General features: G+C 37.3%; 1 protein-coding gene across 1 annotated transcript in view; it reads left to right on the top strand.

Moving 5' to 3' along the window:
* Positions 1-2,807: 2,807 nt before the first annotated feature.
* The window catches only part of LOC137176702 (neuronal acetylcholine receptor subunit alpha-7-like), a 31,265-nt gene continuing 20,294 nt past the window's right edge, over positions 2,808-13,778 (top strand). The window contains exons 1-3 of the mRNA XM_067582629.1: positions 2,808-2,994; positions 10,008-10,147; positions 10,991-11,035. Coding sequence (XP_067438730.1) covers positions 2,940-2,994; positions 10,008-10,147; positions 10,991-11,035 — 240 coding nt within the window. The 5' untranslated portion in view covers positions 2,808-2,939. The remainder of the gene's footprint in view (positions 2,995-10,007; positions 10,148-10,990; positions 11,036-13,778) is intronic.

Here is a 13,778-nt window from a genome sequence, read left to right as displayed (position 1 = left end):
TTACTGTCCACTAGGGATGTGCAGAGGGCCCAGTATTTGTATTTGTATCTGTATTTGTTGAGGCAGCAAAATTATTTGTATTTGTATTCAAATAAAAGTGGAAAGAGGCTTAAAAATCCTGTTTTTGTTTTTATTACACCTATAATTTTAGAAAATTAAAGATGAAAATTAAAGTGATGTCCAAATTAAGAAATATGTGTCATGTAGCAGGTGGATGTGACTCCCCTGCTGATAGACCTAACAGGGGAGCAGAGAAGAGAGACTGAGATAGCAACTATAACTGACCTGCTCGCTGGTATTTGACATGTTTTTTTTTTTCCCAAAAACAAATAATTTTAAAAATATTTGTATGAAACAAATATTTGTAAAAAAAACCCCACTATTTGTGCTTTGCTGAATAACATATTTGTATTCGGGCACACCCCTACTGTCCACTGCATACTGGCCTGGAAACTCGAGCTGCAATGATTGGCTATTAATCAATTAGTCGATTGAAACAATATTAATCTGCTACTATTTTTATAATCAAATAATTGTTTCAATCATTTTTCCGACAAAAAATGCCAAATGTGATGATTTGCAGAAAGTTGAACATCTAAAGGTTTGGGACTATTCGTCAGACAAAACGAGCAAACTGAAGACATCATGGTGGGCTCTTAGAAATTGTGAATGGCATTTTTTCACACATTTTCAGTTTCATTGACTAAACATGAATCAAGAAAATAATTAGCGGATAAATGGATAATGAAAATAACTATTAGTTGCAGCTTGAGTGGAAATATGAGGCATGTTGTGTATGTAGAAAACATTCTGCATATGCTGGAGGTTAAAATATCAAAACGCCATTGTTAGGAAATGGTTATATCCATAGATCTGCATTAGCATAAGAGAGATGGATGATTCACTACATTAATAGTAAAGCTGTCTGTGCACCATATTACTGACAAGACTAGTCTGTACATACATACTTACCTCCTGCTCATACTTATCATGTAGGTAGCTTACAATGGAATAATGAACAAAGTTTGCCCAAAGTATAATAACATATTGACTTGTGTTTACCTTTAATTAGACCAAGCTTTCTGTCAGACTAAGAAAAGCATGATAAAATGTGATTGGCAGTATAATCATCCTGTGACTAAAATAAATCTTGATGAAACATATCATTTGACATGCAGAGCTCATACAACTCTACAACACACCTTTTAATCAACCCTTTTCAATGTGTGTGGAGCAGAATACATAACGGTTCAATTAAAGTTTCTATACCATTAATGGCAGCCTCCTCCCAAAGCAAAGAGAGAGAGCAAACAGCGTTCTTGTCAGTATTTACTTGCAGGTGCAACGTGCCTCTTGAGATATCAGCTGAACTCTTGGGTTTTCATAATATTTCATGCATGTGTAGGGGAGGTTAAAGCTACCTTAACACAGCCAACCCACCGGTTCAGTTTATATAAAATGCATCAAACTAACATACTCTATCATTAATGATATGTGAATATATGGACCAGGATTAATGCCCTTGTGGGAAAAATGTTTATTTGCCTATACACATATCTCCTTGAAAGGTGTTGAAGTATTAATTTGATTGTAAGGATTCACTATCAAAGACGCTGCAAACAGAGCAAACATTACTCCACTGTGAATATGATGTACCCATCTATTTCTGTTTTTTCTTACAGTGTTATAAGCTCAACAACATTTCACACTATGACCCTAAGATACAACTACCCCCAACAACTAGAAGTTTACATCATATTTAAAGTCAAACAAAGACAAATTGAGGCCTGTTTTCTACACATTATTTGTATTTACTTTTTGTTTTTTATGCGTTTTATCTCTCCATTTTTATCGTACTTATTAATGTTTTTTGTATTCTGTTGGATTACGTTATCTCTAATCTGTCCATATGGTGGTGCAGCTGGAGGAGTGAATGTGAATGGATGCACCACCCATGCATTACCCATGGGGTATTGTTTGAAATAACTGAGTTAAAATTAAGTACAAACTGCTGAGGCTCTCGGACTTTGACCGTGCAGAAACATTTTGAGGTTCAGAAGTAGTAGCCAGAGTGTCAGCACACATCAAAAATATCAGTAGCACTTTCAAAAAGGAGAAAAACAGATAAAAATAAGTAGAAAATGAAGACTCCCTGCATTAACTGCAATTTCAAAATACAGTTGTAGCTCCCATTCAGTGACCAGCAGATGTCATCCTGCATGGATAAAGTTTACTGTAGCTCAGAATGATGCTGTACAACTTTGTTCAGCATCCCTGTGCACCCCCTTTCAAAATTAATCCTGACACAAAAAGAGCCAAGTCGACACTCAAATGAAAAGAAACGAAAATTATCATACAGAGGTGGAGCAGACATGTAGGATTTTGTCCAGATTTAGTGACTGACTTCCTGGGGCTATTTCGTCAAAAATACTAATAGAGTATACTACAATATAGGAAGCATATTTAGGGATTTTATTCATGTTTATGTTTCCCAATATACAAAAAAATGACAAAACAGAATAGAGGAAAATAATTTGTAGTAATGTGGAGATAGAATATACTTTTTTGTGCATTAAAACCATTTTTTAATTTTTTTTTCTTCCCTATGTTAACTAGCATTTGAAAAAAAGCTCAAAGTAAGTTAAAGAAACTGGATTTTATCTGTGTGTTTCCTGTTAAATTAAGAAATCATTTTTAAGACATTCTCACTCACTATAAGAACTGTGTATGCACTGTGGGCTGAGTTTTTATTATTTCACTCAATGGGTCAGCAAATCTCACCACTGTCCTGCCAAACTGCAGTTGTTCATTAGGAGGAGGAGTTACTTAATACACACCCCCGCCACCCCACACACATACAAACACACACACTCACACAATACCAGGTTCAGCTATGAACTGAGTAACATCTGTGCTACAACTCGTCGCTCCGGTTCAACATGGACTCACTGAAATTTCTGCTTTTCGTTGCAGTCGCCGCTTGCACAGTGAAAGGTACAGTAGGCTTTAAAATGCGCTTTAATTGCTGATTAACTGGCACAACTTAACATTTTTAACTACAGGAGGGGGTCGCTTTTTTTCTTGCGGTGTTTCATGTTTATAATGTATCTGTTCCGCTCTGGATTGATTTTGCATGTTTCTTAACTGCATAACTGTTTTATAAAACACTGACTTTTTTTTGGCAACATTATTTTTATTGAATGCTACTTTAGCCACCTGTAACTACACAATCATCTGTAAATGTCATCTAATAGACAGTGTAATATTTTAGGGAGTTTTCATAGATCTATTTAACATATTGAGTGTCTTCAAAAAGGTATTGGCTATGAAAATCCAGTAAACTACCCAACGTTTTCTAAGTTATGAAAGCTGGATTTGGGCTAAATAAATAAAAAAAACACACACATAAATTATTTCCATGTGATTTAAGGGTGCAGCCATAAAAAGTATGGGATTATAAGTGGAAAAATGTTTCATCTAAAGCTATTCAAAGTGAAATATGCTTTGGCGTGTATGCAGTAATGTGTGTGACAAACTGAAAAACAGAGTCATCGTATGCATTGTGTGGTTTGTCTGATCAGGACTGCTTTCTGCAGCTTTTACTGACTGCAGATTCTCATTAAGGCTTAAAGTCCCCCCTCAAATGTTTTCCCTATACATGCCTGGTGGGCCACCAGGCCAACGAGAACCCCACCATGCCAAAAAAATATTTTTTTGAAAACCAAAAACAACCAAATACCCATTCATTTGGAAATCAATAGTGTTTGGGGGCCTCTGTGCAGCACTGTTACAAAATGTGAGTGAACCTTTGTGTTGTTGCCTGGGAAACTCTTGATAGTAGCTCCTTTTAAGGAATAAGGCAGTGCGTAATGTTTGTGCGTAGCGACTGAGAGAGAGCGAGCGGCAGAAAAGTGCCGGTGAATGAGAGCAGAGCAGAGGAAAAGGTTAGCAGTAAATTGTCAATACGGCAGTAAATGTACAGTACAGGCTACAGTGTGTCGGATAATAAATGCTGCAGCTTCTCAAGACCAAGAAAAGTCACGTCTGTTCCCTATTTCTGAAAAAGTGAAGGGAATTAGCTCCAGAGTTAGCAGCAATGGGTTAGCCTAACCTGACTGCATTAAACCAAGAAACAGAGAAATATGGAAGCGGAAGGCATTCACTCGCCAAAAAAAAAGTGTCCTCTTTTTCTGAATTAACAAGATAATTATTGGAAATTCTGAGAAAAGTTTTCATGAAGAAACAATTCTGCTCTGTTTTTCTGGATCTGCAGATGAACTGATAATGAAAATAACTATTAGTTGCAGCTCTAGTGGAAACATCAAAATATGAGTCATGTTGTGTATGTACAAAACATTCTGCATATGCTGGAGGTTAAAATATCAAAAGCCATTGATAGGAAATGGTTATATCCATGGATCTACATTAGCATAAGAAAGATGGATGATTCACTACATTAACAGTAAAGCTGCCAAGTACAACTACCCCTAATACCTAAAAGTTTACATCACATTCAAAGTCAAACAAAGTCATCAAGTCAAACAAAGACAAATTAAGGCCTGTTTTCTACACATTATTTGTATGATGTGTTTTTTCTCTCCATTATTATCACACTTATTAATGTTTTTTGTATCCTGTTATATTACTCTGTTGAATGAGATTATCTCTAATCTGTCCATACGGTGGTGCAGAGTGTAGCCAGAGTGTCAGCACATATCAAAAATATAAGTAGCACTTTCAAAAAAGAGAAAGATAAACAGCAGAACATAGACTCCCTGCTTTAACTACAATTTCAAAATACAGTTGTAATTCCTATTCGATGACCAGCAGATGTCATCCTGCATGGATAAAGTTTATTGTAGCTCAGAATGATGCTTTACAACTTTTCTCAGCATCCCTGTGCACCCCCTTTCAAAATCTTTAAATGAATCGTCTGTAATTATCATACAGAGGTGGAGCAGACATGGTGGATTTTATCCTGATTTAGTTACTGACTTCCTGGACCTTGGATCCTTCAGGACTATATAGTCAAAAATACTAATAGAGTATACTTCAATATAGGAGGCATATTTAGGGATTTTATTCATGTTTATGTTTTACAATGTACAAAAAATGACAATTTAGAAAAACAGATCAGAATTACTTTTAATTTGATTCAGAAAAACAGGGCACATTTTTTTCCTCAAGTGAATGCATTACGCATCTGTAGAGAATTATGTGGCTGCTGAGTCTCTCCCGAGTTTTGCTCAACCCCTCCTCCCCCAAGGCCACCACCGCCACCCCAATGCATTCAACCTAGTGGAAACACTGCCACTCCACTAAAAAAAGAAGCTTTTCTTCCTGTTCCTCCAGTTGGATGTTTGAGCTTCATTGTGCAGAATGATGCATGTTCATCTTCAGTGTCAAACTCTGACCTTGTGTGGACAACTGACTGCTCAGACTTTGAGAGGCTGAAGCAACATTAAAATTAAAAACTAAATAAAAAATAAAAAATATTAAAGTCATGGGGCAGAGGGCTACCACCCTACTGGTTCATCTTGTTCACACATATTGAGTTTCCAAGTGAAATTCACATTAAATATATATAAAAATATATATATTAAAATCTAGTGAGCTACCAAACGTTTACAAACTTACTAAAGACTGGACTTGGACTAAATGTGCTTATAATGAAAAGTGACAATTCTTCTATTTGATGGAAGGGTGCAACCATAAAAAGTATCTTGGTTTTGTGTGTGTGATTATTAGTGGGAAAATGTTTCATTTAACTTTAAAGCTATTGAAACTGAAATATGCTTTGGTGTGCATGCAGTCATGTAATAACTGAAAAACAATTATTAAAATACACACATGTGTAGCATGTTTTGTCATATAGATTCATACTATACATTGTGTGATTTGTGTGCTTCTTGCAGCTTTTACGGATGCTATGTGAGGTGTCTCATGATTAGCTTAAAGTGGAGACTTGCAGACAGCTTGTGGGTGACACAAGAGGGGACAAACAGTGACATGGTAGCTTTCATCAGGAGGGCTATTCAGACCGGGAGACAGCTGAAAGCAGGAAGTGTCACACTAAGTTCTGACTGAACAGAGATTAACACTGTTCACTCAGTTTCTGTTATATATGAACTTCTTACACTGCTGCATGTGTTTGGTCTAAAAACAGTCATGCTAAGTTCTTCATTCAAAGATCCTCATTGTAAAGCGTGACACAATATGTTCACACTGTGCCGCAGTATATTTCTGTTATATATGAACTTCTTACCCTGCTTTGTTTGTTAAAGCACCCCTGACCTTTAAATGGTAATTAGCTCATGAGACCTTCAAGACATGCTGTGTCTCATCATTTTATTCAGATCTGTTCTGATTTCTGAATATTTTGACTGTGAAAATTAATTTAATGGTAATAATCCCCGACTCAGACTCTTCAGACTCAGACTAATTGAGGCTTCCCCCGAGAGTGAGCTGTAGAGAGGCAAATGGAGAGAAGTTGTGTTAATGTGTGCACATGCATCCACATTTCAATATCTGAGCCCATCTCTGGGGTACTTCAAGTCCTTGTCCATCTCTCTGACACTATTAAGGCTGTTAAATTTGATTAAGAGTTGGAAAGCTAGAGCTTTCAGCACCAAATTGCTAACCAGTGTTGGGTAACCTTACTTTTAAAATTAGTGCATTATGTTACAACGTTACTGTCGTTAAAAAGTAACTTGTATGTAACAACCTTACCTACTGAGAAAATTAACACGTCAGAGTACTTTTGCGTTACCAAAAATGAAAACCCTTTTGCAATTCCTTGCTCATGTTTGTTCTATAAAGACAAGTGACAGATTTAAGGAAAAACCAACATAAAGTGTCTTAGTAAGGTGTTGAGCCACCAGGTGCCAACAGAACAGCTTTAGTGTTTGGTCGTGATTCTACAAGTCTCTGAAACTCTACTGGAGGGATGAACACCATTCTTCCAAAACATATTCCCCCATTTGGTGTTTTGATGATGGTGGTAGAGAGCGTTGTCTGACATGGTCGGTCCAAAATGTTCCATAGGTGTTCAATTGGTTTGAGAGCTGGTGACTGTGAAGGCCATAGCATATGATTCACATCATTTTCCTACTCATCAAACTATTCAGTGACCCCTGGTGCCGTATGGATGGGAGCATTGTCATCCTGGAAGAGACACTCCCATCAGGATAGAAATGTTTCATTATAGGAGCCATTGTTTCCCCTCACTGTAGGGGTCTAGCATTCAGGCCTGTATCATTCTCATGGTGTGTCGACAATACGGTGAAGGATGACTCATCTGACCATATCATTTTTTTCCACATCTCTGCCCAGTGCCTATGGTTTTTGCACCACTGAACTCTCAAATGTGCATTCATCTTTGTAATGAGGGGTTTATGCACTGCAGCCCTACTATGATATCCCTCTCTATGTAATTGCCGACGGACTGTTCTTGCTGACACAGTCTGTTCATGTCCTGCGTTGACATTCTCAGTTGCTCCTCTGTTTTTCCTTACATGTCGCACTAATGCACGAGCATCACAGTCATCAAATGTGTGCTGTCGACCACAATTTCCAACCCTATTTACTGATGTCTTTCCCATAGCCACCTTGATACAAAATCAGAATCAACTGGACCTGCTCAGCATTTGTATATATGCCACAGAGCGTGACCGGATGTTAATTGCTTAATTGTACCATCCAGTGCACCTGTGTGTTTCTCCACTCATTTATTCAGGTTTTTCCTAATTTTTCATCCATCTGTATATTGTGACAAGTAGTGCAGAATGAGAGACAGGAAGCAGTTCCCAGCATTGTCAAACTTTATTGACTTACAACATAGAGAATAGTCACAAAAACACGGTAGCAGAATACAGCTGTGGTCAAGAAATGTAACAGCCACCTCGCTCATTACCAACATAAACCATCATGTTCTGAACACATTACAAACACTAACAAAAAGTAACATTTGCATTTTGGAACATAAAACAGCAAACTTAACAAACTACCCAGTCCAGCACTAAGCATGATGGGAAATGAGGGCCGTCGCTACATTACGAATAGGTACATAAACAGAAAAGAAACAGTGCGAATGTGTCAGGGATTTTCTTTTTATGTGGCAACAAAAGAAACAAAATTTCCCATCATGCCTAGTGCTGGACTGAGAAATTAAAGTTTACTTATGTTCAAAAATGTAGATGCTACTTTTTGTTAGTGTTTGTAATGTTTAGAACATGGCGGTTTATCATGGTAATTGTTATTTTTGTGCTGGTTTATAGTTGCAACCATGAGTAATGTGGCTGTTACATTTCTTGACCACAGCTGTATTATGTTACTGTATTTTTGAGTTCATGTCCTTTGTGATGTATGTTAAAAAGGTTTGACATTGCTGAGAGCTATTTCCTCACTAGCTAGTTTCCACTCATTACTACTACTACTTCTGTACTGCTCGCCACAATAACTTAAGTAACAGATGCTTATTTGAAACAGTAACTAGGTAACTGATTACTTGAATTGCGAAACTAATGTGTTATGTTACTTGTTACAACAAAAAACCTGAATACTTTTACATGTTAGCCTCAACACTGTTGGACATATATCAGAATAGTCCCTTGTGGAGATCTGATATGTAATGCCAGTAACGCACTTGGATGTATGACATGTACTTTTTTGGACAACGACACATCTTGATGGCCTCTTGCTGATCCTCATAGTAAAATTTGATTATGGTGGGATTGGGAGGGAGACAGGTCTGCAGGGAGATTCAGCTATGAACAAAGACAAGCTTTCAGCTAATCTTTCTGTTCTAACAGAGCTTTTTATGAAAGAAAAACCCAGCTGCAACAGAGCAGAGGAATGAGGAGATGCCTACAGTCAACAAGCTCTCTGCCAAATCATCGGGATAATGTGCTTCTCATAGGTGGTTTAGAATAATTGGGCTATGGCCATTAGTAAAGTGAATAGACGCTGCCAAAAATGCTCCATAACTCAAGAGGCAAAACAGGAGTGTGTTAAAATGAGGAGCAAGTCTGATTTTAGATTGCACAGTGAAATTTATCTAGTCCAGGTAGTGTATTTAAATGATTGCCTGGTCTGAGCTGCATGTGTTTCACCAGCCTAGACTCTGCAAGGAATATTCCACTCTATCATTGACTAAGCATAATTTAACCGGAAACAACTTCACCAAACAGGAAATGAAATGCATAAAGGTTTTAGTGCAGATACAGATTTTAAGGCTGGGGTGGATCCCTGCAGAGAGAATCCCAGCAAGGGTCACCTGGTGTAAGGTGGAGCTGAAGTGGTTGTAAGTGCCTGTGAGATGAACAACGCAGAGAATGAGGAAAAAGCAAGATTTTAAATGTGAAGAGGTGTGACAGTGAGCCAGGGATTTGATGGATGAGTTAATGTGGGAGTAAGGAGGAGAGGCTGGACTAGAGTTATGGGCCAGTTGTATCCCCTAGCTCACAGTATAAAAATAATCGGAAATCACAAAAAGCATGATATGTCCCCTTGAAAGTGATAACTGGAAAAATAATTTTTATTTTCCTAGTATCTTTGTGGCTTACTGTGCCTTACTGTGGTGTTTCTGCACCACACTGCACTTTTCCAGAGATCACTTTAATTGATCAAACAAGTTAAGCACCGTTTTACTGTATGAATACTATAGAGATGCACACTGATCGGTCCATTAAAAAATAGGTCACCAGTTGTTCGATACTGTAATATCTGATTCTTTTAATCTTCTGTTGGTGAAGTTTGAGCATAATTTGTGCCTATTCAGTTGTCGTCATCATCGCTCATTTAAATTACTCAGTATTTGCAATCAGACAGTCAATAAGTTCAGTTTATATCGAAACAAAATTGTTTGTGCTGCAGGATGACTGGGCAGTTTGGCAAGGACATTGAAAATGAATTGGCAATTGATATGACTAACAGTAGCTGTCTTGCTAATTTTTTCTTAAGTGATTATGAAAGTTTATTCACTATCCAAGTGTTTATGTCTTTTGTAGTTTCTCTTCAAGGGCCAAACCAGCGCAGACTGTACAAGGACCTGATGAATGACTACAACCCACTGGAGAGACCAGTCTCCGATGAGTCTCAGACTGTCACTGTTGAGCTCGGCTTAAGCCTCATGCAGATCATGGATTTGGTGCGTAAATTGTAACTCTTCACACATAGCATGCATATGAACTTCACAAGGAAGGGTTATAACTCATTCTTGGTTGGGTGCACATTACTATTATGGATCTGTGTTTTATTGTCTTAAATTACTTAAAGCAAAGTGAGGGGCAGAGAGCCAGATGCTGTTTATGGAAGCTGATAGGGTGTATTTTACAAGCATGTATGTTTAAATTTGCATTCTTCTTAGATGTGGCACAAATAAGTTATCTGAGTGCCTTAGAATAGAAAACAACACTTCTCAGGAATGTCAGTTTCTGATGACTTAAAGCTAGGATACCTGGAATTGTGTGGAGTAACGTTTATATCTATGCCAAGTGATAGATGTGGAACCCATATAAACTGGACTCTCGCCACCTCTCTTTGTCATACTTTTGCAAGCCTTGTCTGTACAAGTGATGACCTGAGCGTTCATATCAAAGAAATGCCTGAAAAGTTAATTTGTGTCATCTGATCCATTCTTGGCCAAGCAGAATAACCATCATTGGGAAACCGATTATCAGAAGCTCACGGAGATATCAAAATCAATCAGTAATTATTAGTAAGTAGCGGCTAGTAAATATTGAACGTAAGTCTAAATTATTTGTTCTGTCTTTGTACGTGCTTGTCTAAACAGTCATCACTGCTCAACAGTCAATTTTTTCCCATTGAAAGAGCTCTGAGGGGTGAAGCTACTGTGGATGTTGAAATTTTAAGTAGTTCTGAGTAGCAGGAATCTTCCTTTATGAATTTTACACTGACAGAAAACAAGAAATACATAAACAAAAGCACCTGAATGATAATATTAATAAATATGACGTTTCTCCCCTAACAGGATGAGAAGAATCAGGTGTTAACGACCAAACTTTGGCTACGAATGGTAAGACTTTTCCCTGTAAAGTCACAGAAAGGCTAAGCCGCACAAAACTGATAACATTGTAACACTTACACAGATAAATCTTACTTTTTGGTTTTTGAGTGTGGTGTCTTCTTCACCTCATTCTAGTGTGCCAAGCTGCAATGTGCTCATTATTCTCCCCTGTGACCAGACAGCAGAAAACACCCACTGCAACAGTGGTCAGTGAGACTTGCAGTTGCAGTTGATATTTGTTTCCCCATCATTAGAGGCAGCAATGAGCCCGTTCTACACCCGAAAAACAAACTTGAATGAGGCATGCAAAGGGGAGATTCATGATTTTTTTCTATAACTTTTCCATGGGAAGCACAGTGGATGAAACAGTCCTAAACAGGACTTTGTTACACACTAGATAGGCTCTCTTTGCCTTTTGTTCTGTGAATATTATGAGATATGTATACATTGAAATTGAATGCTATGCTAAAATTGCGAACACCTTCAATTTGTGTTTGTGATATAGAAAGTCTGACAGCCATTTTGCACACATAAGCTTCAATACATGTGGCTTCAGCCTCAAATACCACATCTATTATGTTGCTTCTAACCCTACAGTAAGCTACCAAAAACTAACTCCACTAAGACTTTTTTGGGTTATGTCTATTTGTATATTTATAAAGGAATAGTTCCACATTTTGGGAAATGCATAAGGACCGGAAACAGCAAAACAGTTAGCAAATGTAATCGAAAAATCCACCTAGCAGCACCTGTTAAGCTCACGTTTGTTTCATACAAAAGTCTAAAAGTCTATTTCTTGGGAGCAGTGACTTCCTGGAGTTGCACTCAGTAAAGACAGGACTGCAGGCACGTAGCCCCTTGTAAAAAAAAAAAAAAGTATTTTCATTTGAACACTTCAGATTTTCTGCAGATTAAACTATAAAGATATAAAAATCAGTGAGCTTTAGAGGTGCTGGTAGGCTTCATATTGAGCTGACGGATGTGAAAGTGGTATCAAACTTCTCATGTAACTCTCAAGCAAGAAAGCCAATTAGTATATTTCCCAAAATGTTTAACTATTCCTTTAACCTGTATATGTATTGTATTTCTTCTGTTGTTATTTTAAAGGCAGCTTTCTCTTGTAGGGACACTAAAGTGAAGTGTGCACACTTAACTCTTGCCTTAAACCTGGTTTTCAGTAACTCATTAACTACAGTACATCTGTGTTGAAATGTCTTGTTTATCACACCTGCTGGTACCCAAACTTTTCCTTTTTATCTTCCGCTGAAGCAAAACGTGCCTCTTTCTCCTCCATGTAGTCACATGAAGTGTATGAACACAGATGTTTTATCACAGCCTATCCATTGTGTGACACTAGTTCCCTGCTGCTGCACCATTGTTGCACCATCAGTATGCTGTATCAAGGCTGTTTAGTCTGTTTTAAATCCCCCTCTGGAAACACAGCAGCAGTTTTCTCTCTCGCCACACTCTCTTTGCTCAGAGTCCTTGTGTAGACTCCAGGAAATAATGTTTAAATGTCCTAAAGATATGTTCATTTCTGGTGGAAACTTATTTTCTGAAAGTCACTTAGAAACATTATAGATGGTTCTGTTAGATTATACACTTCATTTTTTGCTAGAGAATACTAATTAAAGATTTTTGGCTGCTGAAGGATAGAGTTGGAATGAACAAAATGTAAAAGTACTGACAATTGTAGCATTTAGAGCATAGTGATAAGAATAATGTGGCTTCAGTTGTGGTTTTAGACATAATTTTAGTGGTTTGTTAAGTACAGTTGAGTGGCAATGACAAACTACTGTGGCGTAGTCATGTTTTGTTAATGCCAGTGGGTTTCAATGATGTAACAGAAGTGCAGGAAGTAGAAGCAGCTATAATTAATTTGTGAATTAAATCAGTATTTTTATTTAAATGAAAAGCAAACTGGGGAGTATGTACTTGACTCTGTGGAAATGCACTTAATTATGAATTTACCATGTAAGCTATACAGATGATTACACCCTCCCTCTGCTCTTTATTAGTGACTGACCTTTATATTTGTTCATGCTGACCACAGCCATTATTTGAATACCATGATTATCTGAATAAATTAAACATAAATTCTAATTTGAAAAAATCACCATACAAAGCCATGTCATGAAGGTTTAAAATATAATAAATATATAATAAATAAGATATTCACAGCCAGATTGCCCAGCGGTGCCATTTTGATAAACTGAGCTGCACATCAGCCAAGGACATGATATGCAGACATGTGCTAGGGGCCTGGATGGGTGTTGTGTTTGTTTTTCAAAGAGGTCAGATACAGTGTAAGATGCAGCTTTCTGCTCATGTCTTGAGTAACTTAAATAACTATAATCAGTGTACAAGGAAAACATTTCAGTCACAGAGTGACAAAATGATTCATTGTTCTTTGTGACACTGGTGTCATCGTTGTTATGTTATTTTTTGTCGTGTTTTGTCCCTTTACATTTTGTTAAAAGCACAGCTCATAACTCTGATGGGTCAGTATCATAATGATTGCCATGAAATTTGATACAGACATTCATGTCCGCCTCAGGATGAGTTTTAATAACTTTGGTGACCTCACTGACTTTCCATCGACTGCTAATTTTTGATTTGGCCTTCGTAGCCCCTTCATCTACAACCAGTAGCCGATTTATATGTTTCGTTTCACACTAAAACACTTAAATAATATATAATACAGTATTATTCAGTTCAAAATTTGGTGTAACAAAAATATTCTTCACACTGT

Source organism: Thunnus thynnus, chromosome 1, assembly GCF_963924715.1.
Source record: "Thunnus thynnus chromosome 1, fThuThy2.1, whole genome shotgun sequence".
Taxonomy (NCBI): domain Eukaryota; kingdom Metazoa; phylum Chordata; class Actinopteri; order Scombriformes; family Scombridae; genus Thunnus; species Thunnus thynnus.
This window is presented reverse-complemented; position numbering and strand designations above follow the sequence as displayed.